Source organism: Phoenix dactylifera, chromosome 8 (genome assembly GCF_009389715.1).
Source record: "Phoenix dactylifera cultivar Barhee BC4 chromosome 8, palm_55x_up_171113_PBpolish2nd_filt_p, whole genome shotgun sequence".
Taxonomy (NCBI): Eukaryota; Viridiplantae; Streptophyta; class Magnoliopsida; order Arecales; family Arecaceae; genus Phoenix; species Phoenix dactylifera.
The window spans coordinates 13,863,294-13,890,722 of record NC_052399.1 but is presented as its reverse complement, the minus strand read 5'-3'; the positions used below and the strand labels follow the sequence as shown (position 1 = coordinate 13,890,722).

The 27,429-nt window shown below is 37.9% G+C and overlaps 1 protein-coding gene across 2 annotated transcripts; it reads right to left on the bottom strand.

The window, feature by feature from the left end:
* Positions 1-2,459: 2,459 nt before the first annotated feature.
* LOC103695671 lies at positions 2,460-26,626 on the bottom strand. 2 transcript variants are annotated; one of them, XM_008777069.4, is made up of 15 exons: positions 26,474-26,626; positions 26,130-26,352; positions 25,958-26,009; positions 18,376-18,553; positions 17,887-18,293; positions 17,291-17,566; positions 14,416-14,972; positions 14,275-14,326; positions 11,626-13,001; positions 11,473-11,521; positions 11,282-11,407; positions 6,605-6,709; positions 5,973-6,064; positions 5,719-5,872; positions 2,460-3,064 (listed from the first exon to the last, which is right to left on the bottom strand). In XM_008777069.4, the coding sequence occupies exons 2-15, from the start codon at positions 26,294-26,296 to the stop codon at positions 2,801-2,803; spliced, it is 3,855 nt and encodes a 1,284-aa protein (XP_008775291.2). In that variant the 5' UTR covers positions 26,297-26,352; positions 26,474-26,626; the 3' UTR covers positions 2,460-2,800. The 2 variants fall into 2 exon arrangements, with proteins under 2 accessions (XP_008775291.2, XP_038984904.1); XM_039128976.1 differs by having other exon boundaries at positions 25,958-26,006.
* Positions 26,627-27,429: the final 803 nt, after the last annotated feature.

Here is a 27,429-nt window from a genome sequence, read left to right as displayed (position 1 = left end):
ATTTATGCTTCCATGCAGGTGTGGTCAAGTCTAACTTGTTAGCAGTTGATCCACTGCATCTTGAAATTGCAATATTATTTTTTTTTGAAAAAATAAATCTAGGATTTGAATCATGGATCTCTTCCAAGGCTAAGTCCTCATTGGATATGTGCCAAACAACTAAGCTAATAATATAAGTTTTCTTAAATTGTAAATATTTGTTGGGTTCGAATATGATTAGAATTATTTATTTTTCATAAGAAAAAGGAGGGCAAGCTCACCTAGAGTTGTATACTTGTATTTAATTTTTCACACGCCATATCTGATCCAAAATGATAAGGGGCTCATAACTCTTGGCTTGAATTTCGTCCACCAGATATGATGAGTTGGTCATGAGTTAATGTCATCTTTAGATAGGTTTGGATTGACTCGATCAATTTGAAAGCTAATCCAAACCAAAAAAAAAAAACAGACAAGACTAAACCTATATGTCAGAATGAGGTGATGCATCTTATCTTGCACTCCAAAACAAATTTGGAATCTCTTGGCATTAAAAGTGTGGGTTAAACCACCTTTGTTTTATCTCGTGGCCTCAATTTTGTTCTCTCGGAAGAATTATAAACAGCCTAACATTTGCCGCATAGCAAGGCAAAGCGAAATCTGAAAGCTATCATAATACATCTTTTAAGTCACTATGAGTGATATCTGATTTCGTGCAAATCATGGTATGTATACATCGAACTACCAATTTTTGGATATGGCACTTTCTTTTGAGAAAGAAACACTAATTTTACCAGAAGATCCGAGGGTGATTGTAGCTCAAATTTAACTCAAATTTTAGATGGTTATTATGATTTTGACAGTCTATTTGATTTACACGAAGACGGAAACTATCTATTTTCACTGTAAGTTGATTGTTCGCAATAATTTTCCATGCAAGGAGAAGAGAAGTTGGGAGTCCCCTTGAGATGATGTGTCATCAAATAGCCTCTCAAATCTTTATGCCGTATTCCCCCGGAAAGAAAAAGACTGACAAATGGCATTCCACCGGAAAGAAAAAGACTGACAAAGTGATAAACAATAGAGTTGATTCTATTTCTCTCCTCTCAAGAGGAGGGGGTTCGACTAAACTGGAAACCTAGTGTGTTTCACTCATAACGACCGAAAAGTCGGATTCCATTTACAATTCTGCTCGGCAACAGCTCGAGGTGCCTGCCCTAACTAAATATTGGGACTAACAAAAGTGACTGTCTGTGCCGACAAAGGCCGGCAATCACCTAGATTTAGGAAATCTCAAACTTCCATCTGTTTGGCTTCGCCTTTTCTTTTTGTTCGTACAGTTTGGGTTCACTGTCAAGCATCTAAATATCTCCCAGAGCTAGCGGTATATCCCATAATCCATATTTCCATCTTAATGAAAACTTACCAGTCAAGTCAACTTTGGCAAACCATAATTCAATCCAATATAAAGAATCAAGACTAGACCAGCGGCAGGGCATTGTGTAATTGATGCCTGTATGATATCAAACGACCACTGAAAAAAAAGGATAATTAAACATAGGCTATGGCAACTATCCCTGATGCCATAGTAGGTCATCTGCAGGACCAGCATGCGCTCCGTCGTTTACATCTAACTAGTATTTTCCTCACACAGCGAGAGAGAGGGAGGAAGGCTTTTGAATCTCTGAGGTTTTAAGAGATGCGATATTAGATTAGCAACAATCGAACTTCCCATGTAAAGTTTAAATTCTGGTCCGAAATAAGATTAGAGTTAAATATACATGAAGATTTCACTGTTTTTGGAATTCAACTTCGCACGTCCAATAGTTAAGGCATTCTCGTAAATCAAATTCCAGGATGCGTCGAAGGAAAAAACCCGTTTACACCTCAGGTTGGAGTTTCCAAGGAAAGCATATTAAATCAAAGCAAGGAGAAAGAACTTCCAATTCTGGGCTCCCAACAGATTATTAATGAAAAAGGCATAGCAAAGAGAGAGAAATTTGTCCTTTTCCATTGACTTACAGTCCATCCACTCCAGTCCCATGTTTAAAGATTTAAACCGCAGTTTAGAATAAAAGGACCATCTACTCCAGGCCTTTGTTCTTTTTTCTTTCCCTTGTGCGTTTGTGTGAGTACCTCATAACATTTTATCATTCTCCTAGAGGAAGAGACTAAAGACAAAAAAGGGGAGTTCCCTTATAAGGACACAAATTAAACTCCTAGCTATTTGCCTGGCTGACCCCAACTTCAGGAAATCGGTATCGATCCTCCTAAAACAAGTTCACTGCTTGATTTTTTTACACATTTTCACATCTTTTTCTTGACATATTTTGCTTACTCGATGAAATATGTTTCTTGTTTCCTGCATCGAATCATTTCCTGACCATTGTTTCCTGTTTCTCTCTTTCACATAGTTTCCCAGATCAATTTTCCTAGTAACGAGCACATCCATGTTCTGGAGTCACCCTAGTAATGGATAATTGTTGAACCCCCAGCTCTCAAGCTGCAGATCATTTGATCCATCAAAACCACTGTATCATGCAGTACATGTATGGACAGTTTCAGTTTTGTTCTAACCACAAGTAAACCAAAAAAATAAACATACATTTGATCCTGTATACTTCAACCATGTCATAACCATAACCATACATTAAGTTAATACTCTAAGCTATCTAATAAATTTGGTCTGAGGGTCAGAAAAGAACACATAATTACAGCATCATCAACGCTTACCATCAACATACACTGCTGCTGAAGGCCAAAATATAGTGCAATGCTCAGCAACCATCTACAAATAACTGAAACTGGAGGAGCTGCATCATTAAATCAACTTGATTTCTTGATTACGGTTCTCCATGTACTTCGCAACTTTCTTAGGAAGATTGGCCAGTACAGTGCGCCCACCATCATGGCCAATCATTAACAACCTCCCAATCTTGGCCCTCCATTCTGAGTTATACCTCTCATTTTTCTTGTCATGAACCACCCTGTCACAGTAGTTGAGCATTGTCCCGAGGCCAGTATTTGGTGTCCAACCATACTCCTCCAAAACACACGCCTCTCCCTCTGTTAAATCTTCTCCAACCTTTTACAAAAATAGATATGCCGTTTTAAGATGTAAAGTTTTTTTTAAAAGAAATAAATCAATAAGCTGTTAGTAGTCTATCAGAAATAGCTGGTTCTGCATTAACATGCACTAGCGAGATTAAATGGAGTATCTGGTCATGGTAAAACAACTCATCAATAAAATCCCAAGACAAATGCAAATAAAGTGGTAGAAAAGAGAGACATTATGCAAAAATGGTTTACAAACCGATTATCACCGCATAAATGTGATGCAGAAAATGTAAAACTGTCAGTTGAGTAGCAATTTTCATCACCATCGCTCTAATTTATAATTATGCTATCCACTAAACTTACTCTGAAATAGCACTTGACGTATGCTAAACTAGGGAATATTCAGAACTCAGTTTCAACTCGGAGAAGAAGCTCATTTTGCCTAACCAATCATCCATGACACCATTGGATAGGTAAATTTTGGGTAATAGTAAGTTCAATAATATATGTCTTTTATTCAGGAAAGCCTTAAAAATTGCTTCTGAACAATCATTTATGAAGCAGTGGATGGGTAATTTCAGTTAATATGCAAGTTCAATTACATATAGGGATTGAAGCATTAAAATAACCATAAAACAGGTATTGAAACTTTCTTGGAACAGCTAATGCTTAATTTCAACTACATGTACTAGAATGCAACATTTGTAAATTCACAATGAAACAACTAATAGAACTCGAAAACAGAAAATAATTTCTAAACTTAATGATTATAACAACATTTTTCTGTATGTATTTTGAAATATGAGCATTTAAGATAGTAAAACTGTTATGTACGGATTTATAAGAGAAGTTGCTGAACTACTCAAAAGATATTTTAACAAGAATGAAACTCCATGCAACATGAATTCTCAAAGAGATTGAGTACTCAAAAGGGCGAGCCAAAATTCTTATCCAGATTAAGATAAGTCACTAAAATAATGGCTCAAAATTCTTATCAGGAGCAAGAAGTTCAAGAAAATTAACCTGAACAGCCAGAACTATTCAATTTGAGCTTGCTGTTTGGTATGATTATTTTTTCCCCTAGAAGAGCAACAATCAGCAATTGTCTGTTGTAATGGTGACCCTTGCTCGAGAGAGTACAAATGAATTTTATATAGAAACATCATTTATATCGACCACTCTACCCTCTCATGAGTCATTATATTTCACAGAACATAACGACTGCTCAACATAATTTCAAAATTCCACATCATTTAAAGGAGGACTTTAAGCAAGAAAGCCATTTAGCAACTCATGCTCAACTGATTTTGGCCTGCTGAAATGGTAAATGAGCCTAAGCTAGAGCTAGCACAAAACATCCAAGCTCAGCTCTTGAAATATGAAAAATTAATAATCATACATATCAATATATTATTTCAGTTATTATATAAGAACAAATAATAATTTAAAATCATCAAAAATTAACATGATTTATGCAAAAGGAGCAAATTCCCATTATTAAATTGAGATAGAGCCATCAAAATCAGCTCAAAGTGTATATTTGGAAGCCTTGAGGAACATCAGGCATTGACCAAATCTCTTGAACAAGGTACTCGTGAAAGTGCGACCAAAAACTAAATGACCTGACTCGAGTGCCTGGCTTAGCCAAGCTATGCTGTTCAAGTCTCACGCTAAATGACCTGGCTCAAGTGCCTAGCTTGGTCGAGCTTTGCTTGTTTACACCCCTAATTCTGGGCACATTTCGAGTACTTGTTTGATAATTCAACAGCTCACTTGGCCACTGATTTGATTGAACATAAAGATACAGGATATTAGGTGACAAAACTATAGAGAACATGACCCAGGGAAGGCTTTAAGTTTTTTACATTTCTCTAATTTTCATTGATGTCAGTAACACAATTCTCATCCGAATGGACATTTCTCTCTCGATCTAGTAAAAATGGCAGTTCCATGATGCTCATCTTCTTGTATGCATATCTTGTTTCTTGACATGCATGCAAGTAACCAAAACTTGGGTGCAAGAACAAAATGCAGATATTAATGAACTCTTCCCCGCCACTTAGTCCATGACATTAAGGTTAGGAAGGCCAATTATAAACTGTGGGATCATGGAGCTGGTGCATTACTGGTGATAGGTTGCAGTTGTCAGACAACTGTTCACCAAATTTGAGTAATGTAGCCTGCTGAACCCTTGGGTAAGACTTGCCACTAACTAGCACATATGGATCTGATTCCTGATATTGACATTCTGGCCCATAAAATATAAATTAAAGATCATCAAATGACTTACAAAACATTCAGCATTAAATGAAAATGCAAGACGATGTTAAGGTATAAATATTTGTTGGTCGTCTTTTCTATGATTTGCAAGGAACCTAGTTTTTGTTTTTGTTTAATACTAATAATGAGACTCTCATGTTAGACTAGTTTTTGTTTTTAAAGCCATTTCTTTAAAGTCAAGTTAAAATGATCTAAAATGCAGTTCAAAGAATTAGAAAAATGGAGAACCATTTTTTCACAAAAAATAAAAGATGATATATCAATAATTGCAAAGGAGAAAAGTGCCAATTAATGTTTACATATATGTCTTTGGCAAATTACAAGTATGTAATAATGCAAGTGCAGCCCCTTCAACAATGTCGCAATGACAGAATTACAAAAAACAGAAGATGAAAGTCTTACCAACAATGGTTTGTTCTCGATTAGAGTGGTCCTGCTACAGCTGGGAAGCTTCATGGCTGTCACTAACCTCTTGATTTGCCAGGGAATGGGCAAAGAGTCCACAAGCTCAAAGAAATAAGTGGCATACCCATATTCTGGACGTTCTAAGACTATTCTGTATCAAAGTTAATTCCAGGAGTCATATTGTGATTCACCCAACAAACTAGTGAATTGGAATTCTCTTTAGAGGAGAAACCCCAAGGAACAAAGATTACCTGTTATGCCTTTTAAAGACAAAAATAAACGATTGCAGGTCCCTACACCATCCCCATTCAACAGAGCTATTACGGAATTGGAGATATCGAGTCTACAAAATAAGAAAGCATGAGTACCAATAAAACTATGGTAAGAAAACTAGTTTAGCACACTACAATTCGGTAAAAGTTTATGGGGATATTACATACATATCCTTGTAAATATGACATTGCATATTAATCCTCCGAAATCACTATTTACATAGACACCCCTGAAATCATCTTGCTTTTGCAATGATAGCTGTCCCTTTACATTTTTGACTAACAATGCAAAAAAATAACTGCTTTTAAGTGTAACAAGACACTATTACCCTTTTGCACTAATCTACCTGAAAAAACTAACATTTAATTTATATTGTAAAGAGATAAGGGCATTAATGCAAAATTGTAATCAAGTCCTTTTATACATAAAACAATTATTTATTAGAACTGTCATTTAAAAATTGTAAAAACAAGAGGATTTGTAGGGTATACATGCAAACAGTGATTTTTGAAGGGTAAATACCTAATAAGCCATATTTGCAAAGGTATATATGCGAGAAAAAAGACACACAACTTTTTAATACCCAAAAGATATCATAAAAATTACCCACCTGTTCAATAAGGGAAATTAAGCAGGCCAAACAGTATACAGCCTTTGACCCCTTAACATGCCGTGCAGTAGAAAGCTTGATTAGAGATGCTCTCTCAGGAAATAACTGAGACACGAAAGGAAAGAGAACTCAAAACATATTGAATACAAGATACAAAAATGAATAGAAGATAACTTTGCAGCTTTGGCATTTAACTCATGCCCACTTATCTTGAAGATGTTGCATTTGCATGATAATCACATTAAATAGAATTTTGCAGGTCCAGAATCATCTAAAAGAGCAACAAAAAGCAAGAAGACAAGTATAAAACTAAGCTAAGTGCAACAGCAAGCATAAACATGTCTTTCAAATAAGAGTACAATGTGAACAGAAGAGAAAGAAATAGAATTTATTGCAAAAAATGTGCAATTTGATTCAGTCCAGGGTCTAAAGACTGATAAAATGTACTTGTTTTCGTCCAAGGCAGATATTAATTCAAATTTAATAATCAATTTAACCACAATAACTGGGATCGAACAACAACTGGGAAGGAGCTTAGCAGCTGATATCTTCCAGCAAGATTGCATCCCTCACTTCCAAAATAACTCCCAAACTAGCTTTCAATTTAGATCAGTGTGGGGAAGAAGCTTGGTCGCCGGAATCGGGAGTGGGTGACAGAGCAGGTGCAGGTCCAGGTGCAAGTGTGGTGAAGCGAATATTTAAAAAACACTTGAAAGTCACAAAAGGCATAGGAAGCTACTTAGGAAGTGGGTACATGTTCGAGTTTTTGGGGAGTTCCCAAAGTGGACATATTATCCTACATAGAAGTTTCGTGTTAATAAAGGAAGAAGAGAGCCTGATTGAAACATAAGGTCAGAACAATGTCAAAAGGTACAAAACAAAATGTTTTCTTTTTGAATGGAGCTAATATATGGGTGCCCATGCAGCATCCTGAATAAGGTCGGTCCTGATAGGATGACCGAGCCTGGCTCCAATGACTCGAGCTATTGGAGATGATCTACTATCTCTAAAATGCTCATTGTCAAAAAAGTCATGTACTAGCCCATGCATCGAATGGTCCAAAATGGATAATTTAAATAATATGAAACAATGCATGTTTTTTAGCCACTGAATGCATGGGCTAATGATCTCGAAATCACAGTTTTTTAAACAGTAAACAATGTAGAGATTGTAGATCATGGCTCAGATCATCGGTGTCAAGCCCCCCATCATTTGATCGTGAGCAACCTTTTCAATGCTCAAAGATTCTTTTTGCCCAATGTTGTTAAGATTCATACTAAACACAGTTAGACATAAGGCCATGAGCTTGGGTGGTGGGTCCCTGACAGACAAATTTTGAGTGGGCAATGGGCTTCCCTAAGCTGTTTGTCAGAGTTCATTGATGTAGCTGAGGTTTTAAAAACTGCAGTATGAGCCCATACAGGTCACTGGTCAATATGAGTACAGCAGCACTCAGGCCATACAGATACGCAGTTCAGCCAGCATGATAGTAACCCAAATACAAATCTGTATGAGGTAGGTAAAGAGTCAATCTGGCAGTACATAACAGCCAGTGCAACTAATACCGACAGTTAATCCTTGGTTACAGCATTGCACATGAAGAGAAGGTAACAAATATTTCCTTTTCTCTATTTTTAATAGAAAATAATAAAATTCCTATGCACAATCAGTTCTTTTTCTTGACTCTTTGCTATCTATAATAGAGAGACACCAGCGCCCAATTTTTATAATAAAGTTCCAGAATATCCTTTAAAACCAGATAATGCAGACGAGCAACAAACAAGAATGATAAACCTAAAGGAGAATTGTATGGTACACACAAAATATAAAAAATTCTACACAATGGCAGTTAGTTCAACTACATTATAAAACACCAGCATGCCTACATTGATCGGTTCAGAACTACAACACGATACCGTGTTGTATTATGTCATATTTGAAACATATCGGCATGAAGGATGCTATTACCAATCTAAACTAGGCTTAGAATAACTTTGGCAACAGCAAGAGAAATGGATAGATCATACAAAACCACATACTTAACCAAGGGACATAATCATCTACAATATGTAAATCAAAAGATTATGTTATCGGTGTTTAATAAACTGCAGAAATGTGTTTAAAAAAACCTGAGATGAAATAGTATTTAAAACAAAGACTCGTTATTGGTACACAAGCTGTAGTGCATCTGAAAACTTCTGAAGAGACACCAAACATAAATAAACAATCATCAAGACCGAGCCAGTGGCAGCCTCATCTGACCATAGCATAAAACATGTCCTTGAACTAGGGAGTGTCAACATAAATATAATATCAATTGATGGCCCCATAAAGATACTCTCCGTTACCTGTAATTAATAAAACTCATACTCAACCTTGTCTTGAGTGATAAGGAAGCAACATATGGTCCTATCCAATGTTGGCGGAACCGTCCCAAACCGGACGGTTCCGGTCGTACCGAGCCGTCCCGGCACCTGACCGGCACGATTCTAGCAAATCCATTGTCGAAGGAGGAGAAGGAGAAAGAAAGAAAAAGAGAGAACGAGCGGAGGAGGGAGAGAGGAAGGAAGAGAGACGGCGGTGGAAGCCGACCGATGGAGGACTAGCAGAAGCCGGCGAGCCGTGCGGAGGACGCTCCTCTAGGCTCCATGATCGAGAAACAAAGCGGGTCCCCTGTTTCGTTCGAAACAGGGGTTCAGCCCCTTCCTTTATTTCACGATTTTTAAGTAAAGTCGGCAAGCAATCTGTTTCAAACGAAATAGGAGACCTGCCCTGTTTTCCGGCCGTGGAGATTTCCTCCGCCTCCTGCATGGGTCACCGGCCTTCGACGGCCCTCCATCGGCCTCCCTCCCTCTCTCCCCCTTCTCTTTCTCTCTTATCCTCTCTCTCCCGCCTCCTCTACTGTGCTGGTACAAGCCTGACACGACACGACACGACACGGGCCCGTACCGACTCATCCCGCGGGGCAACCAGTACGGTGTCCGGTATCGGTTCCGCCGACACTGATTCTATCCCTTCCATCTCAATTCTCAAATGTCATGAGAACCAAATATATCAACCTTTCATAATATTCATATCCTTTTACATCCCTAATGTATTAGGAGATGCTGAAAGTAATCATAGTTGGCATATCCTAAAGTAAGCTAACCAATTGATAACAAAGTGAGATAATCATAGTCAATAATATATATAGAGTGGATTGCACAGATCTGGTCATACAAATTGAGATCTTTTAAGGGAGGGCGCCGAATATCTTTAGATTCTTCAACAAGATTTGATTTGTTTAGATTTGAGACAAAAAAGAAATGAAGGGAAAGACCTAATAGAAGAAGATAATAGCAAGAGAGAATATAGTCAACCCTTTTCAAAATTTGTTTTATGAATCCCATCAAAATACAATTGAACCGGTGTGCTTCCCTTAGCCAGCTTTAAAATGCAGACCTTATAAAAAGACCCAGAGAAATGCTATATTCATTGACTTGCCTAGGGACAGTAAACATAACAAACCCTAATAATAGTAAATAAAACCTGGTGGCTACCTGGATTCCTTCCCATATTATAGCCAATCACAAAAACATAATTAAATGAAATGTTCTGCAGACGCCTGTACCGAAATCTTTGTTATTTGCTATGAGGCCTGCATTTTGCTCCAGATGATGCACTCTTGCAACAGAAAATCAGCCAACTAGAGAACTTTCACTCTGGTTCAAATCTCCAAAATGTTTCGTGTTACCAACTATTTGTCTTCGCCGATAGATGCACAATTTCATCTTGTGACCCCCCCCCCCCCCCCCAACCAGCACTTTTGAATAACAATATACTAACAGCTGTTAAACCATTGAATCAAAAAAAAAGAAGAAAAAAAAAAAGAGAACAGATCCACCTAACAAATCTTTATGGTGTCTTGGCTAATAGTTGTAAAAGGAATTTTAAAGGAAGCCAATTAACGATCATATTTTAATGTTAGGCATCATTAAAAAAGGAAACTTTGGTCCCACAAATTCAACCTCTAGGATCTTCATCCTTGTTATGGCATTTAACTCCTCACAAAGTTGTTGGGTATTAGACCATTCCTATCATGTGGTCAACCATATTTCCTCAACTAAGTGACATTTGATGTGCCAATATTTAGACAGTATTAGAACCAAATTGTAAGTATCAGTTGCTTAGAATGCTGTATGCCATCTGCAAGAAAATAATTTTGCCATCATTCAACCCAGAACTAATTATCTTAGCAACCATGATCCAGCATTATTCAAGTCCAAGCAAATTCTGCACCAAAATGAAGAGTTTCATAAAGCCAAAAATGTTTTTTCTTATGCAACAGTTTCGAGTTTCCATTAGAAATATGTAAAATACAGGATTTCTTTCTGTTGACATCATGATATGGCATCTAAAAAGTAGCTTTATTACTCATATTAAAATCCGGAAGAAGAAGCATATGCACCATTATAATAGAAACATATAATGCTTAATGTTGCATTCCAAAATTTCAGTCATAATACCAGTAAACAAATTTGTTATATGTGCTAAGATGTCACTAGATACTGGCAATATCTAATACGAATAATTGATTGCAGAAACGGAGGCATGAGTTCAATGGCGTATGACTGAGGAAAAAGAAATCATCATTGCGGTAGGCATCAAAGAATGCACATTGAATGATAAATTAGCCACCTTAGTCATCACAGTTTCAAGTTCTTCAAAACTGTCATCTGTGGAAGAAACCTCTAACGCTTCATCGTCTTCTACGTCCCCATAAAGTATAATTTCCTCAACTGTTATTCCTTTATCTAGTAGAACCTGCCCAAAATCCATTACTTCAAAATATGACTGAATGTAATACTCAAATCAAATCTTATATTTACCTGTAGAAGTCCAGGAGCATCTTCCTCAAGTGCAGTTTCCACTGAATCCCTGCATGGATTGTTTTTTAAATTGTAAAGAAAGTACATTTCTAAACAAAATGATCATAGAATACAAAAATGAGAAGTGAAACGTGATAGGGGATCACTCCAGACGTTGCAGTTTTTTTCCTTATCCTTCGAAGAGAAAAATGACTTGATTTGGCATTTTTAGGGTTGACAGAACCATCTACTGGACAGCGTGGCACTGCTTGTTGAGAGCAATTCAGATTGTTGTCATAATCTAAGTTAGAAACAATTCCTGAAATCGGCATCATAGCATGTCCTACTTTCGAAACATGATCAATCACATCTACAGAGAGTTCATCAAGAGTTTCCCTCTTGACATCAGCTTCTAACATATAAGACTCTGGAAAGCTGAATAGATGATTCTCACACTTGCTCAATAAGCCACTTTCCAAGGGTTCAGTCTTCACTTGAACTGAATTTGATAATATATTACTAGCACCAGCATGTACTTTCTCTAGAAAAGAGACCTGATCAGAACAATTTCTGCCAGATTCTTCAAACAAACTGTCACCACTAGGCGAAACGTTGTCCTGGTAATTACCAGCCTTTGCTGAAGACTGAGAAACTGTACAGGAGTTCTCTAAATAAGTACTATTCATAAAACCAGAAATTTTACTGCTCTGAAGTTTCGGAGATTCTGAATTAATTACATCTTCAGGAAGAGATTTCTGGTCAGAACATAAATAGCTAGTTGACATGTTTTCTTGCAAATTATTGCCATTGAATGAAGAGTTGACTTGAAAATGATCATCTTTTGACGAACTTCGAGTTCGTGCTCTAGAAACCTCTGTTGAATGATTACTTAGCAACAGGCTCAAATGATTTTCAGCATTTGCTTCAGGAACCCTGTTGGTGCCACTTTCTTCCAAAGGTTTGACCTTTACCTCAACAGGAAAGGTTGGGAGTATTGAATCATACACCCGATCGCTATCATTCTGGTCAGCAAGTATCTGTCTTAAGCATGACATCTTAGCATCTGGAGTACATGGAGTGGCTGCACAAGTACTAGCTGTACTACCCTTCTCTGGTAATTTTTTATCAGCACTACATAGCACACCTGCATTTATTTCAGAATCATTATTAACATAACCTTCTTCCAAATGTTCAACCTTCAATTGGACCTGTTGGGCAGATAATTCAAAACGAAGGCACTGAGAGTGATCCCTAGAACATTTGCTGCCTTGAACAGGTGGTTTTACTTCAGGACCAGATGTCTGACATACAGATATGTAGTTATTTTCATGATTTTCAAGAGATTGGCTATCTTGCAACGATATGCGGAGTTGGCAGTTCCGGGAAGTTTGCAAATACGGATCAAATCCTGCAGTAGCCCCGTCAGGAGAATCGAACATTAAATTATTCATAGATTTTGCATCATTACTTTCAGGAATGCTGCCAGCACAACATTCTCCCATTGGGACTTGTGTGCTTGGAGGATGAATAGAAGGACCTGAAGAAATATCCTGTACAACATGTATTGAGCAGAGTTATTAATTATCAAAAACCAACAACGTTATATCAAAAAATGTTATATATCTTTAATTGAAACAAATGAACAAAATGCAAAATGTTTGCCAGATGATTGACACTAAATTGTCATCTTGATGGAAAAATTAACAAAGATTTAGGACCTGATGCATATAATAATAATAATAAGCTGACTAACAATAGTTGAACCCAATGAACAAGTAAAAATAAAGCTAATACAGCCAGCATTCTCAATGTGGGAACCCAGGCATATATAACACTTATACATGGAAAATCAATAGTCATGCAGAATTCAGCAAAATATTCTACAGAATTGAAATCACCCTTCAATGGAAGAAGTATATTATTAAATCCATTTCAACTGAATAACATCTTAAGTGATTGAATAAAATACAGCTACTCTTCAAATGTTTTCACTTAAAAACTTGAATTCTCTCTTTTGATTTTTTTATTAAAAAAAAATCTCAGAAATGCTTACTGAAAAGGTTCAGGATAGCAGGATATGACCAACAAGAATGAACACATTTCTCCTTATTGCAAAGCTGATATAATGCAATGAACAGCTTATAAGAAATGTGATATTGCTGTCCTAGCTGCAAACTCCACGGAGAAGATGGCTGTAAAGGCATGATTCTGAGCAAAGTTTACCAAAATGCCTCAATTTTCACCCACTCATCAGAGTTGCTATTATGGCCCCATTCCAGAATAGGCACTCAGGGCATGTCAAACTGCCAATATATCTGATGTTGATCGGCATGGCTTTAGCCTCAGATTCCACCTTTCAAGGGTCAACAAGGGGGGGGGGGGGGGGGGGGGGCATTTTATGGAGTCTATGGGATGTGACAGAGCAGCGCTGAATTTATTCTTAATACAGGTCACGTAGAGCTTTTTATCCACTTTCATTTATTTTCTTGTTCCTTGTGCTTCCTACCCCACATTACACAAATCTTTGTTTTATGTGCAATAATTTGGAACTCTAACCATTTTTCTTAGTTCATCTACCTTCTTTCTTTCTCTTCTCTTTATGTTAATCTTGGAGCCGTTAATGCTTCCTCTCAAAATCCATTCACACAAACTAAAGGAAAAAAAAAAAGTTCGTATCTTCATGCCTAAGAAGTAAGAACCATATCGCAGCTAATTGACAGTGAAATAAGCACTAAATGGCAAGATTTGGTTTGATTCAAGTTCTGTGCAGTTTGCCAATATTTTTCATAACTCACAAGAAGCATAAATAATGTACATGTCTACCTGCAGTAGGCCAAGTATATCTTTTCCACAATTTTCAGTTCCCAAATGATTCCTGTGATAGAAATGGATGAAAAAAAATCCAAATCAGCTAGCATATAATAACAAGATAAATATACATAGATCATTTAAATGGACACTTACAACAGGGTTCCATCTCCCTCACTTTTAGAAATAAATCCACTATCTTGAGCATGTAATACACTGTTTGGACAGGGCTTTAAAGTACAAGCCCTACAATCTTGACAGCATCTTGAACCACTGAGATCACCAGAAACAAAATAAGTGCTTGATAACAGCATGTTACAACGTTCTAGCAGTGTAACATGATCGAGATCCTCCTTTTCATATTCACTTGTAAACGCTTCCATGTCAGCATCCTCTAAACCCTCCCTTCGAGGATTTGTTTGAATATAGTCAGAATGCTCAACTTTTATTTCAAGACTATGATCTGGCAGATTAGATAGTTGCAGCAGATCATTCCCTCCTTGTTCAGCGGTATGACCTTTGAATCCAGAGGAAGCTATCAGATTTGAATTGCTTATATATGCTTGAGTATCTCCCAAGCTACTAGCATCTGGGAGATGCTGGCTATTGAGGGAACAAGATCTGACTAAATCAGAATTCATTGCACTTGAAACGACAAGACCAGAAGTTTTGTTTCCTTCAGAAACCAAATCACAATCACCCATGGAAATATCCTGCATAAAAACAGCTCAAGCAGCATCATTTAGCTGAAGGAAATAAATGAACCTAATGATAGATTTCCCAATAAAAACAAAATATTGGAGAGTTATAACAAAAAAATGAGTAACTACTAGAAGGATGTATTAATTAACAGAGAGAGAGAGAGATTTGTGAAAGACCAACTACAAGTTAATATGAAAAAAATGAAAATAGCTGTGTGTTTTTCGTAGATGTGAAAATCTGGTTAGCCTTACAAATTTATTGGTGACTTGCCCCAGTTATCAACTTTCAAGTCACGGCTTTGGCAAGAGAGGATGCATTTATATTGATAAGTTGAAGGTGACCAAAAGATAAAAGTATACCTCCTGAAGAAGGCAATGGATCATCCGTATGTAGTTCTTAGTGCTCCTAACAAAGGTGAATAATTATTGAGATTATCATTTTCTTTTCCAGTCTCATCAGTTTATGCATCAATTAACAAACATTTTAACTTCTTTTGATTTTGAGAATTGTAGAATACAAAAAAGTAGGACTGTAAGGCACTAATATGAGCCCTGAGTGCATTCAACAGCAGCTCAAATACAAATGAAGGTAAAGCAGTTTCTATAAGTATTTTTATGGTTGGTGTACTTGCCAAACTAAGAATCTGAGGCTCAAACTTGGCAAGTTAGTTGTTAAGCAATTTTATATAAACATGACGAACCAACTCCAATTATTTTATGTACTCTTCACCAAAAATATTGTTTTATTGTGCTTGCCTCGTGTCGCAGATTGGATGGTCATGAAAGGTCAATGTTAAGGTGTACGTACCTCATAAAGCAGCTCGAAACAACGAACCACCAATAGGTCACACCAAAATGGAATATGAGTTTATGGAAGCAGAGACATGAAAGGTATTGAGCTAATCAAGGACTACTGATAGGCAGAACATTTTAAATCATTGCCATTGTGGAATCTGATTGTAATCTTGGTATCAATAAAACTTGGTTGCCCCAGATGCAAGCTGGCGTTGGATAATAGAATCATTTTACTCCTACCAAAGTAGCAATAATACTAGCTATGGAGGGATAACCCTAAGCATTCTCTTTTGTGAATATTATCAACATTAAATGGTAATGTCATTCACATATTTTTGCTTCCCATTTATATTTATCTCTATTTGAGGCTCCAACTTGGGTAATCAAAAGAATTGATAAGTTCAGAAGGGTAATTTATGGAAAGAAGAGAGGCTGCAGGTGCTTTGCATCAGGTTCATTGGAAAAATGTTCACAAATCTAAAACTCATGGGATCTTGTATAAAAAATTTAGTAGATCTTATTTCATCATTATTAGGTAAATACTTGTGGAGCTTCCTTCGCTCTATGGAGTTTGGTTGGAAGGGAAGTTGACCGAGCCTTTTTACAGAGAGAACAGACCACCTAATGGTGGGACTTCTTTGAATGTTTCCCCTTCCAGGTGAGAGCTCAAAAGGCTAGAGCTAGTTGTTGCCCTAAATGCATAATGCATGGATGGGAGTAGGGCTTCTTTATATTCTCTTTCCTAATATCTAGGATCTGGTGCTGGATCAAGAGGCTTCAGTTACAATTCAGACTGCCTTGGGGAAGAAAAAGTGCAATGATCTCATTGTAAGGACTGTGGAGGATGATCTTTTCTGGAGTAGTATACCAAGCTCCTAAACATTCTCTAGACTTAGAGGATGTAGGAGGATCCAACAGATGTGGTCTACATCAGGCATGTCTTCAGTATAATCTCTTACAATTAAATTTTAAATCATGGTGGATTGTTTTTGGCTAAAGGCTGAAATATTTAAGATCATTTGGCCCTTGAAAATGTGAAGATCTTCATTCAGTTGGCTATTATGACCAATTCTTCTGGAAGCAGACAACTTAGACGAAAGGAATTGGCCTCACCCCACTTCTTGTGTGTCATCAGGATTGGCACTGGAATCAGGACTTCATAGTTTCTTGACACACTGAACCTCATATGCCTTCTAGAATTGTTTGATGAGAAAGATAAACATAAAGGGGCAGCTGGAGTCCATTAGATCCTGTGGAAGGTGTGTAGGGTAAAAAAAAGAACACAGTTAAGTTCAGGGTGGGTTTTGGCTCTTTTGGTAATGGTGGCTTAGTGAAGAAGTTGGAAGCTCCGGATCAGGGTTGTCTTTAGAGAGTTCAATGTTTCCTTGATTTATATAGAGAGGAGTGCTATCAGTATCAATAAATATCAGTAATTAAGAAGAAATGGGGAAAATGACCTCCATTATTTAACACTGTTTTATATTTGTAAATCAAGTTTAGACAAAGCCAAAATTTATACGATCAGCCTAACTCACCTTCAAGTTGTTTTTCAAAATTTTGACATTTGCTTGAGCATCACCAGATATACAAGATCTGGTCCTCCATGATTCAGCTGCACAAGAGAATTGCTCGTGATGGAGCTTGCCACCAGCTAAGAAGCCTTCCACAGACTGATGAACATCTGATAAAACTTGGGATTTGATTTTTCTTTGCTTTGAATCTTCAGTAGAACAATTATCATATTTATCAAGCTTTCTCCACCCAGCACAAGCCCTATTTTCATTACATTTGGTTTCATGATATCCTGTTGTCTGCATTTGTGATTCCGTCACGGTTAGTGAATGGCAGAAACAAGTTTGCTAAGGTAAGAGTGGAAAACTGCAGGATCAATTTCACATAACAGCAGAATTTATTGTGTGAGAAGAGTGTTAACTTTGACAATGGACTTTTGTTTGTTTTTAATTCCTTCTTCTATGTTGATACAATATTTAGATGAAGCTTTCCCATTTATCCAATTAATCTAGAGTATATAAGAGTTTAAAGGCAGAGCAATAGACACACAAGCAGATGCTTTCATGGTAATGAGACATTGAGACTAAATGTTGATTCTCTCCTGAGGATCAGGACCTACCAATTCGGCAACAACTAGAGGCTCTGCTTCAGCAACAATAGCTTTTACAGTCTCCAGAGACAACTCTTGTGCATTCTTTTTATCCTGCCTGGACCCATTCTCATAGAAGATTTTAGAAACAACTAGCTCCCTCTTCTCAGCATTTCCAGTGCCAAGATGATACTGATACAGCACCCAATTGGATTTCTCAGGTTTCTTGCCTTTGTTCATGCTTGCATAGAGAACCATTATCTTTTTACAACCCTGATGACTCCCATCAACAATGACTGGTCTAGTCTTGCCCACCTTTTGCCAAAAGATATCTTCAGAGTCATCATTGTGTACCATCCAATGCTTTCCATTCTTAGTATTATATATCTTGAATGATCTATGAAAGAAGTAGGATACACTTCCGTCCTTCTTGACACCTATTAATTGGCAATTTAAGCTGAAAGAAATGCAGAAATTATATATTTTGCAGGAACAAACCCAAATTTTTAAGTTAATTACCAGGTAGTTTTTGGGGATGGGTGTAACCAAATCCATCATCTTCATCAAGGGAAGTAATAAATTCGCTGATTAAAGGATGAGGATCAGCCTCCCCTTTGCCAACTTTTGCACGAAGATGCCAAAGTAGATCTTCATCAGATGGATCAAACTTCATGCCTCTAGGTAACCCTGGCCACTCCTGCAAAGGACAATAATACATTATAGAGCTATTTTCTTGCGTAGAGTGCCCTTCATAACTTTGAAAATCATAATTCTTTTTATAGTACATAATACAAAATAATATTAATTTTTATTGCACAAGTAAGTAAACTATAAACCTGAGAAATAAAATCTGCTTTCCCAAAAAATAGAAATAAAATCCTCTTCTTTTCATTTTTATTAGACTTTCAGCAATATAATCTAATATAAACTGTGCCTTTGCTTTAAACATAATGTTGTAGATGCATCTTAGTTGCATCTCCTATTACTGTGTGAAACAGATATGTAAGGAACTTCTCCTACAGACAGCTCAATGCTAAAAACCTCTTTTGAAACAAGCCTCACATTAGACATGCTGAACATTATTCTTAAAACAGTGGACAGTTTAACCACTAAACATCCACTTAAACAATCCATATTCATTGGTTTCAGTCTCTAATCAGGTACCATAAAGAGTAATTCCTGTTTGATAAGAGCTCAGGTTGGGCTCTCTTTAGCACAGGGCATCTTAAGCATAGAAAAGATACAACCTCAGCATTTAGTGGTTACAATGGAAAGAGGCCTGTTATGAGACTGCAACAATCACTTATCACAAGTCTTAAACAATGAGCATTAAAAACTTATTCCAAAATGCGTCAATGATAATACAGGAGAAACTTAGCTGTAGGATTGAAAAATTGGTCTCTAAAGTGAAAATGTGCTCAAGTTCTTTTAGGAAGGTGTTCTTTGATCTTATTGATAAATAGAATGCCATCACAAAATACTACCCAGAAACTTTGCCTTAAAATGCATTTAAAAAAAAAATAATCAAGAATTAGCACATTGAGATCAATAGCAATTTACAGATTGGAAATAGAGCACCCAGTCTCTTAAAACATCAGTTCAATCGGTCCGTTGATCTTCTTATCCCACAAGGTCCTCTAAAATAGAAGATATTTATCAAAGACCACATATATTAGCAGCACTTGGAAATGATATGTTATATCAATTATGCAACAACAATGTAACAATGAAATGAAAGTTAACAACAGTTTGAAGAAGAGAAATGACAGTCAACATAAAGGGAAGCACAAGAACAAGAATCAAAATAGGTCAAAAGCCATGAAGAAGAGGAAGAGTCTAGAATCCAAGTCCATATGAATGAGATATGTTTTCACGGCCTCAGAGATAGTGCCACTCTCTTTTGAACTGCTTTCAAAAGAAAGGAAAGAAATATTAAAATTCAAAAAGAGAATCCATATGCAACATAATTTTCTACTGTATTGGATGAACCCACAAAGATGAATCTACATTGGTAGACAAGATAACAGAGAGCAAAAAAGAAGAATTTGCTCAAGGAAGGAGTAGATAGGGACTTGATTTTGTTTAGAAGTATAAGTTATAGGGGCATTCGTATTAAAATTACAATCCAATATCAATTATTGCAAGCATTACATCAAACACTTGAAATCCAAGATGCAAGCCAACAATATTGCTTGTATTAAATCGAACATTCACAAATTGAGATGCAAGATGACACATGAATTCATCAGAAAAGCATAAGTATAACTCTATGGAGTCGGAAAGAATAAGAGAATCAAGCAAAGATTTTGGGCCCAGGCAGTCTATCAATCAACATATAGAATTCAATTACTTATCAAAAGCTCCAATTATGATCAGGAAAAGTAAATTTCATGCAGGGCAGAGAACTCACCAAGTTGATGTACAAGCTCAAGAAATCCCCAAAAGGAAACACAAAGTTGATGCAAGAGTCAGCAAGAACTATGGCATACATAAGTGTGAAGAAGTTTAACTGGAAAAAGAATAACATCTTGGCTGCATTGGGATGACTCGGTTTTTGGCCTTTGATAATGGTCTCCTAATTTTTTAGGAAATATAACAGCCAGAGGACATGGATTCTTATGAGGATGTTTAGTTTCCTACTTTCCTGTGATCATTAAGTTGTTGGATGCAAATGGCTTTCCAAGGTAAAGCATAAGGCAGATGGCACGATAGAGAGGTTCAAAGCGCGTCTGGTAGCCAAGGGACAATGGGTAGACTATGATGAAACGTTTTCTCCGATTGCTAAAATGACCAATGTCAGATACATTCTGTCCATAGCAAGACTTTGGTTTAAAGTACCAAGGGTTTTTAAGTCGATGGACTTCTTCAATCTCGTTTGTAGCAAAAAAAACTATAATTAATAAAAAAGGATAGAGCGGGTCTCCAGCTGTTGGATTTTTCATAAGTTCCAGCAGCTCTCCTATTCACCAAAATGGAGAAAGAGACCGTATTGGTGCATTGGGGTGATCCAGTCCTATGCAAAAGAAAAGTATGAAATAACTCAGAAGATATGTTAGAAGGTATGTGCCCAGATCCGGCAAATGCCTTTTCCATATCAGCCTTGAAGAAAAGGGGGGTACTACGAGCCCTCTGCCCCACGCATCTAACCAGCTCGCGTGGTTCACCGGTTCCACCGACGTCACCCTTAGATCGAGTGATTCAGTCGATACAGAGGTGCGCTTCAAGTGGGGGGTGTGCTGTCCCTATTGGGCTGGGCCCTTCCCCATAAGGCCCCACCGTCGGGGCATTGGAAACCTGAAGAAAGGCCTTTTATTGCATATTCCTTTCCCGTCTAGAGCGGAGATTGCCCGAAGGTACGATTCCGATCCTCGATTCGAATTTGTCCATGGTTTAGTTCTTGAATGGAGAACAAAATGCGGGGATCCCATATCTGTAGATGATATTGGTGCGGATGAGAGTATGCCAATATGATCTTAATGAGGTGCGGGGCTTTGCATCTGACATTCGTTGGGCTTCCCTCTGTGGGAGCCAGCGTCCCGGCGTTTTTGAGTCGACGCATTCCCCAGAAAGAAAATAAGGCAAACCCGTCAGGCTATCGGGAGAGCAAATTGACCACTTCCACACAGGACTAGTTTGTAGTTCGAGGTCTGTCCCCCTTGTCGATTTAGCAAACCAATGCCTTAAGCCACTCTGAAAAGAGCTGTCCCGGCCCTCTTTTTTCACCAGGGTTCTCAAAGATTCACATTCTCTCCTCAAAGAGGCAATCTCAGCTAACAGAACAGATGCTATTCCCCGCCCATCCATCGGAGAGAGGAACTGTCCTAGCTGAGCTTTACTTTAACTCCTCGATTCACATCCGTCCTGGCTTCGTAACATGGTTCGAAGTATCCTTTTTCTTTTTCGAATTCAGCGAGCTCTACTGCCAGGGCATACTCGAGAATCTCGACGTTCTGCTCTGCAGGCAGCCGAGCAAGTGTTGGGTGATAACATTAGTAATGGTTTACTATTCTTTGAATAGATCTGTAAAGGTGCTCCATTCACTGCATAGGCTTTTTCTGAACATTTGTCCCAGTATCTTGGAGTACTACCCACCTCGCAGTGTCCCGCCCCCCCCCGAATGATCGGTGCGGCGGTTAGGCATCCTTAGACGAAAGAGTGGTCTTTCAGGATTGGTCGTTGTGTGTCACCACCTCCCACCTATCCTACACATTCGATCAAGGTTGTCACTGCGAAGCTATAGTCAAGGTGCACGGGGTCCCTGCTGCAGCTGCACTGGAGCTACCAGCATAACTCTATTACGAAAGAAAGTGCCACACTCTATTCCCTAGCAGCCCTTTATGGAAGAGCTAAGTCAATAGCACCAGAGCCAAGGGAAATGAGAGGGAAGTGATATGGAAAGCCAACTCCTACAAGAGCAGCTAGTTGTTTCCCACCATACAGACTGAAGGCAGGCCGGCAAGCCAGCGTATGATCTTTCATCTGGGCGGGATTCTCATAGAAACAGAAGCTTCGATCCCTAGGCTAGGAGACGCTTATGCGATCTTATCCCAGTGGTGTATGAGCTAGGTTAGTTAGGAGCTCGCTAACGAACCTAGCGAACGGAACACGGAATTCTGAAATCGATCGAAAGAAGTTTCGGATGGCGGCCCACACATCAAACTTAATGACATCCCAACACGTCCCTCGCCCGGAGGATTCCAATGTGCTTTCGCTCGAAGGCGATGGTTCCGTCTTCCAGTTGCTATTGCCCCGCATCCAGTACTATCTGTCTCAGTACTCCGGTTGTGTGAACCAGAAAGATGATCTGCGCCCTACTCTCCAATTCCTAAAGGGACCTTCTTAAGGAAGTGAAAGCGCCTACGCATCTTTTCATTTAGTTAACCCTCCCCGAAGGGAAGGTTTCCCCTCCCCCGAACCCCCTCCCCTTCCTATCTTGTATCGCCTTACAAAACAAGAAAAAAAAAGAGGAAGACTAGTTCAATAGCCAGTTCATTCGAGTTGGTAAACTTTCGCATGATCGATGGTAAAAGAACGAGAGTTCTTTTCAATTTTTCTTTTTTTAAACATAATTTACCTCAAAGATTCTACTATAACGTTTACGTTCCGCCAAAATGTGCCAGAGCGAGTGAAAGGCCCTGAAGAGGACTTTCAAGCCTTTTTAAGTAGATTTAGGGAGGTTCTAATCAAAATCGAGATCCCTCTACCCGAATCTCAAGCTGTCCAGATGCTGCGGGAGTATGTTAGATAGAAAGAAACACGGGCTTGAAAGTCAACCATGACCTCCAACACGGGCTCCTTTTAAGAAACACAAGAGTAAGAGAACATGGGTTCTTCTCTTAGTTGCCTGTGTTCTGTTTTAAGGAAGTTGTCAACCATGACCTCCATTAATTGCTCATGAGTTGTTTTAATTTGTCAACCGAAAATCCAATCAGCTCCTAAAATCTGTAATCTAGCTGACATCCTCAAATCCATCATTAGTTTAGACAAGTTTAGATAGGAGTATTTTTGGAATAGATGTGTTTTTGAAGCCGTTTGTCCTGTCTATAGGATAGAAGTTTTTTTAAGCGAAGTTCTAAAAGTTGGCAAATATTCTGGTGTTTATAAAGTTGTTAGTGTAAACATCCATCTTATTCTTTATTCATCAGTTCCATAAAAACGTAAAAATCATAAATACATGAAAAAGATGAACAAACAACCTTAGTTCCATAAACACATGAAAACCATTATTCATCAGCGCAAATACATGAACAAAATGAATGAACAAAACCATGCTTTTCCAAAAGCATTGGGAGTACTCGAAACCAAATGCGAATATTTAAGAAAATGTAACAATGCTTCTAATGCTGAGTCTACTAGTTGGTATTGCAGCTTCATTTCGAACAACATTTTATTCAATATTACAATGTTTAAAAATTAAGATCTGTAATTTTTCATCATTTTCCAGCAATTTGCTGGTTGTCGACATAGAGGAGCTACATTATAGCAATATTTTGATCTGGTTTATTCTAATTTGCAAAGTCTTGCGACAAGCCAGTTATGGGTGAATATAACTAACATATATAATTTGTTAATGGCATATCTTGCTTCATTTCAGTCACCCGAGTCAGAATTTTTTGTCCATATGATGCTTTGAGAGCCTGCCAAAAAGCCCTCTTTACATTGGTGTGCATAAGTATCACTAATATAAGACTGCCAATGATGTCAGTCTGCTTCCGCTCGTGGCACCAAAGTTACCTAGATGCTCGCATTAAAAGACAATACTGGGTCAGGTCATGTCAACTTCCTACGGTAACTAGTACAGGCATGATACATACCACACCATGTATGATAAGGCTGGTTTTTTTCTGAACCATATCAGACAGCAAGATAACCAGCATGACCATGCCCTACTTTAGTACTACAATGCTTCACTCCTCTCCAGAATTCAGTCCTTTCTCCAAACTTCATGTCCATTTACAGTACCATGTCTACTCTGTTATAAGACGACATGTCATCCAGCAAGAAATTGTAGCTAAGATGCTCCATTCACCCAAAAAAGCACAAACTTAATATTCGGTCTCCTTTGTAGCATATACACACACACAAACAAAAAAAGGAGCTTCTCTCAACAGCCAGTGGATGTGAGATCAAGGGAAATTTAATAGCTTTATCTAATTTCTCAATAAAGTCAAGAAAATGTGCAACATTAACTCTAAAGAACCCTTCACTCCTGTGAGAAAAATGACCATTAGCATGGTGATTGGTGATTGTTTTTGGTTGGCCCTTATAAAAAGGCACATAGTGCCTTTATCCCACTCAAACTCATAATGGAAATCTACATGTAACAACCTCAATGCCCTGGACAACTGGCACAAGGTGCATAAATCATCCAACTGCATCCATTAACAAATTCTCATGTCGTTTCACCATGCCACACTTGATGTTGGATGTCAACAGAACTATCAGGATTATACACTTTAACTTGGCGCTCTGTCTACAGCATTCTTAGCCCTCTAGTCCTCTTGTCTCAGCACCAACATAAGAAGTAATGATGCTTACAAATATTCTCTATCTAAAATGATGGTCTCAAAATCAGGTTAGGGTTGAAGAAATTTGTCCCTTCTCTTGTTAATCTTAAAGTTATCTTCTCAGAATACAATACTTGAAACTATATGATTCCAGAAGTAACAATGCCAAAACAATTATGATTCTAGAGGTGAATCAATGGCGCTATACTTTATGCCTCAGATATCCATTTTGGCATACCTGAAATGCTTGTGTTACAATCAATAATTTTTCTGGCCCTTAAAACCTAATTTATCTGAGCAGCGCAAATTGCAAAACTCATATGATTATGTTTAATTGCAAGAAGCATTATTATTATATTGTCCTTTACTTGCTTGTGTCTGTACTGTTTATGCTTAAATGTTAATTTAGAGACTTGTTTGAATGAGTTGGCTTTTCATAATATGCCGAGTGTGTGAAATTGTTTAGAGACAATATACATAACTACATAGATAAAACTGAATAGGGCTTTCATTTGGTTAAGGGCTGTGTAGAATTTCGATTTAAAAATGCAAAAGAGGATCAGCAACAGAGATTTGAACAATCTACCATTCTTGTCTTTTAAATCCTGCTCTGAAAGTAAAGCTAGGCTGCAATAAGGATGCCAGACACTTTGAGTATCATCTGATAACCTAGGGACCTAAAAATATGCTAATGCATCCGAAGTTTATATAGCATCAAGACAAACCATAGAAAGTTCAGCATTCTTATTCATCTACATACGATATCACCGTATTGACATGAAAAAAGGGGGGGGGAAAATCTTTTCTTATATTCTTGTGCATGATGTACTATTAATAACGAGCAAACTTCAAAAGTTAATTTCATTATCCAAGAATATCAGATAATCTTCTAAAATAGAATGCCCAATATATCATAATAAATGCCAATTCCAACATCACATATCAAAATAGCATTCAATCTCCGTGTTGTTGATAAGCCAAAATCTAGTTGCCATATTGGCAAACAAGAATTGAAGTATTTTTTTCTGAAAAAAAAAGAAGAGAATTTAGTGTGTAAGAGGAAGAGAGATAGAACGAGAGCTAAACAAGATAACCTGTGAAGCTCCAGGAGAAACCCGCTTGACAGCCATATCTATTGGAGGCCTGCTGTTAGCCATAGATGGGTTACCACCAAGCAACATAATGGTATCAAGAACAAGATTACAAGGAAAAGGGGGGAAAAAGAAAATTCGAAAAGAGAACTGAAATGGAGAATCAAAATCTTACTTCGAAGAAGCTGGGAATGAAGGGGACGGAGGGGACGACGTGCTCGAGAGAAGCAACCGCCGCCGTTTGGTCAGCGGCATGTAGTCAAGATCATCCATCCAGCGCTTATCTCCTGCCCTAATCTTGACCTTATCCGTAGACCCTTCGGTAGAAATGGCGGAAGCCATTCCCCCGCTAGGGTTTTCTCGCGCCAACGCCTCGGAATCGGAAGCCAGCCATTCCTCTGGAGGAAAAGAATGTGAGGGAAAAGGAGAAGCAGAAGAGGTGGAATCGCACAATTAGGGTTTGAGAGAGATAGAGAGGGCGAAGGGAAGAGAGGAGAACAGGAGAAGGAAAGGAGGTACCTTCGCATTCTTGGTCGCCGATAGGGGCGCGCGCGTAGGGCTTTCGCCGAGAGAAGGGAAACAGAGCCCTCGAGCTTCCGAGACGGAGGGGCAACGGGCACTCGGGCAGTATGGATTCTTGAAGAGCATTCTAATACTCGTAGCCCGAGTAGGATAGCCATGACTTGGACATGACGTGCGACATGACGGATCTTTCGAGTCCACATCCAATAACTAACCATGCGAGGAGATATTATTGCCAACCCTAGCGAAGGCTGCAGCCAATCACAGCCGCTGATTTTCGTGATCATCGGTAATCTCTTGTAAACGAGATGATTTTTTTTTTTTAAAAAAAAATAGACTAATTGTAAGATACGACTTGGGGGGGGGGGGGGGGGGGGGGGGGCATAAAATTTAGCATACAACTTGCGCCCTGGCTAGGTTTAATTAATATTTGGATGTTTTGGCTGTGGTTAGCATTTTCTTCAACTGTTTTAAGTTGGATAATTTTAGATTTGTACTTTGTGTCATGTTATATAGCAAGTATGATTTGCTCGATGTGAATCCTGATATATGATGCTTGCAAGTTTCGTCCGATAAAAGATGGTTGGCATTTTGGTTTATGTCAAATTCAACTCTCAAATTTATTCTTTGTTATGATGAAATTGGATAAAAGATGGTTGGTATTTTGATTTATCGTTTATGTCAAATTCAACCCTTAAATCTATTTTTTGTTATGATGATTTTGCATGAAAATACTAGTTAATTAATGCTTCGTATGGCGCCAAATATGATTACGTGTGGTTTAATATTTGAAGAAATATTTTTGTAATCATACAAACCTCAGTTATTCATGCGCATTGAAACGATTGAAATTATGAAAAGATACTCCACAATCAAGACGACGGAGTATGGTATTGGAAATTTTGAGTGATAGACTATAAACATACTTTATTTGATAATTAAGTTGAGTTATT

Bases quoted from the DNA above. Each gene is read 5' to 3' on its own strand.
- LOC103695671 (XM_008777069.4), bottom strand. From the start codon at position 26,296: ATGGCTTCCGCCATTTCTACCGAAGGGTCTACGGATAAGGTCAAGATT. The intron at 18,294-18,375 runs GTAATTAACTTA...GCCAATTAATAG, and splicing joins CCATCCCCAAAAACTACCTG to GTGTCAAGAAGGACGGAAGT. The intron at 13,002-14,274 runs GTAGACATGTAC...CATGTTGTACAG, and splicing joins ATATACTTGGCCTACTGCAG to GATATTTCTTCAGGTCCTTC.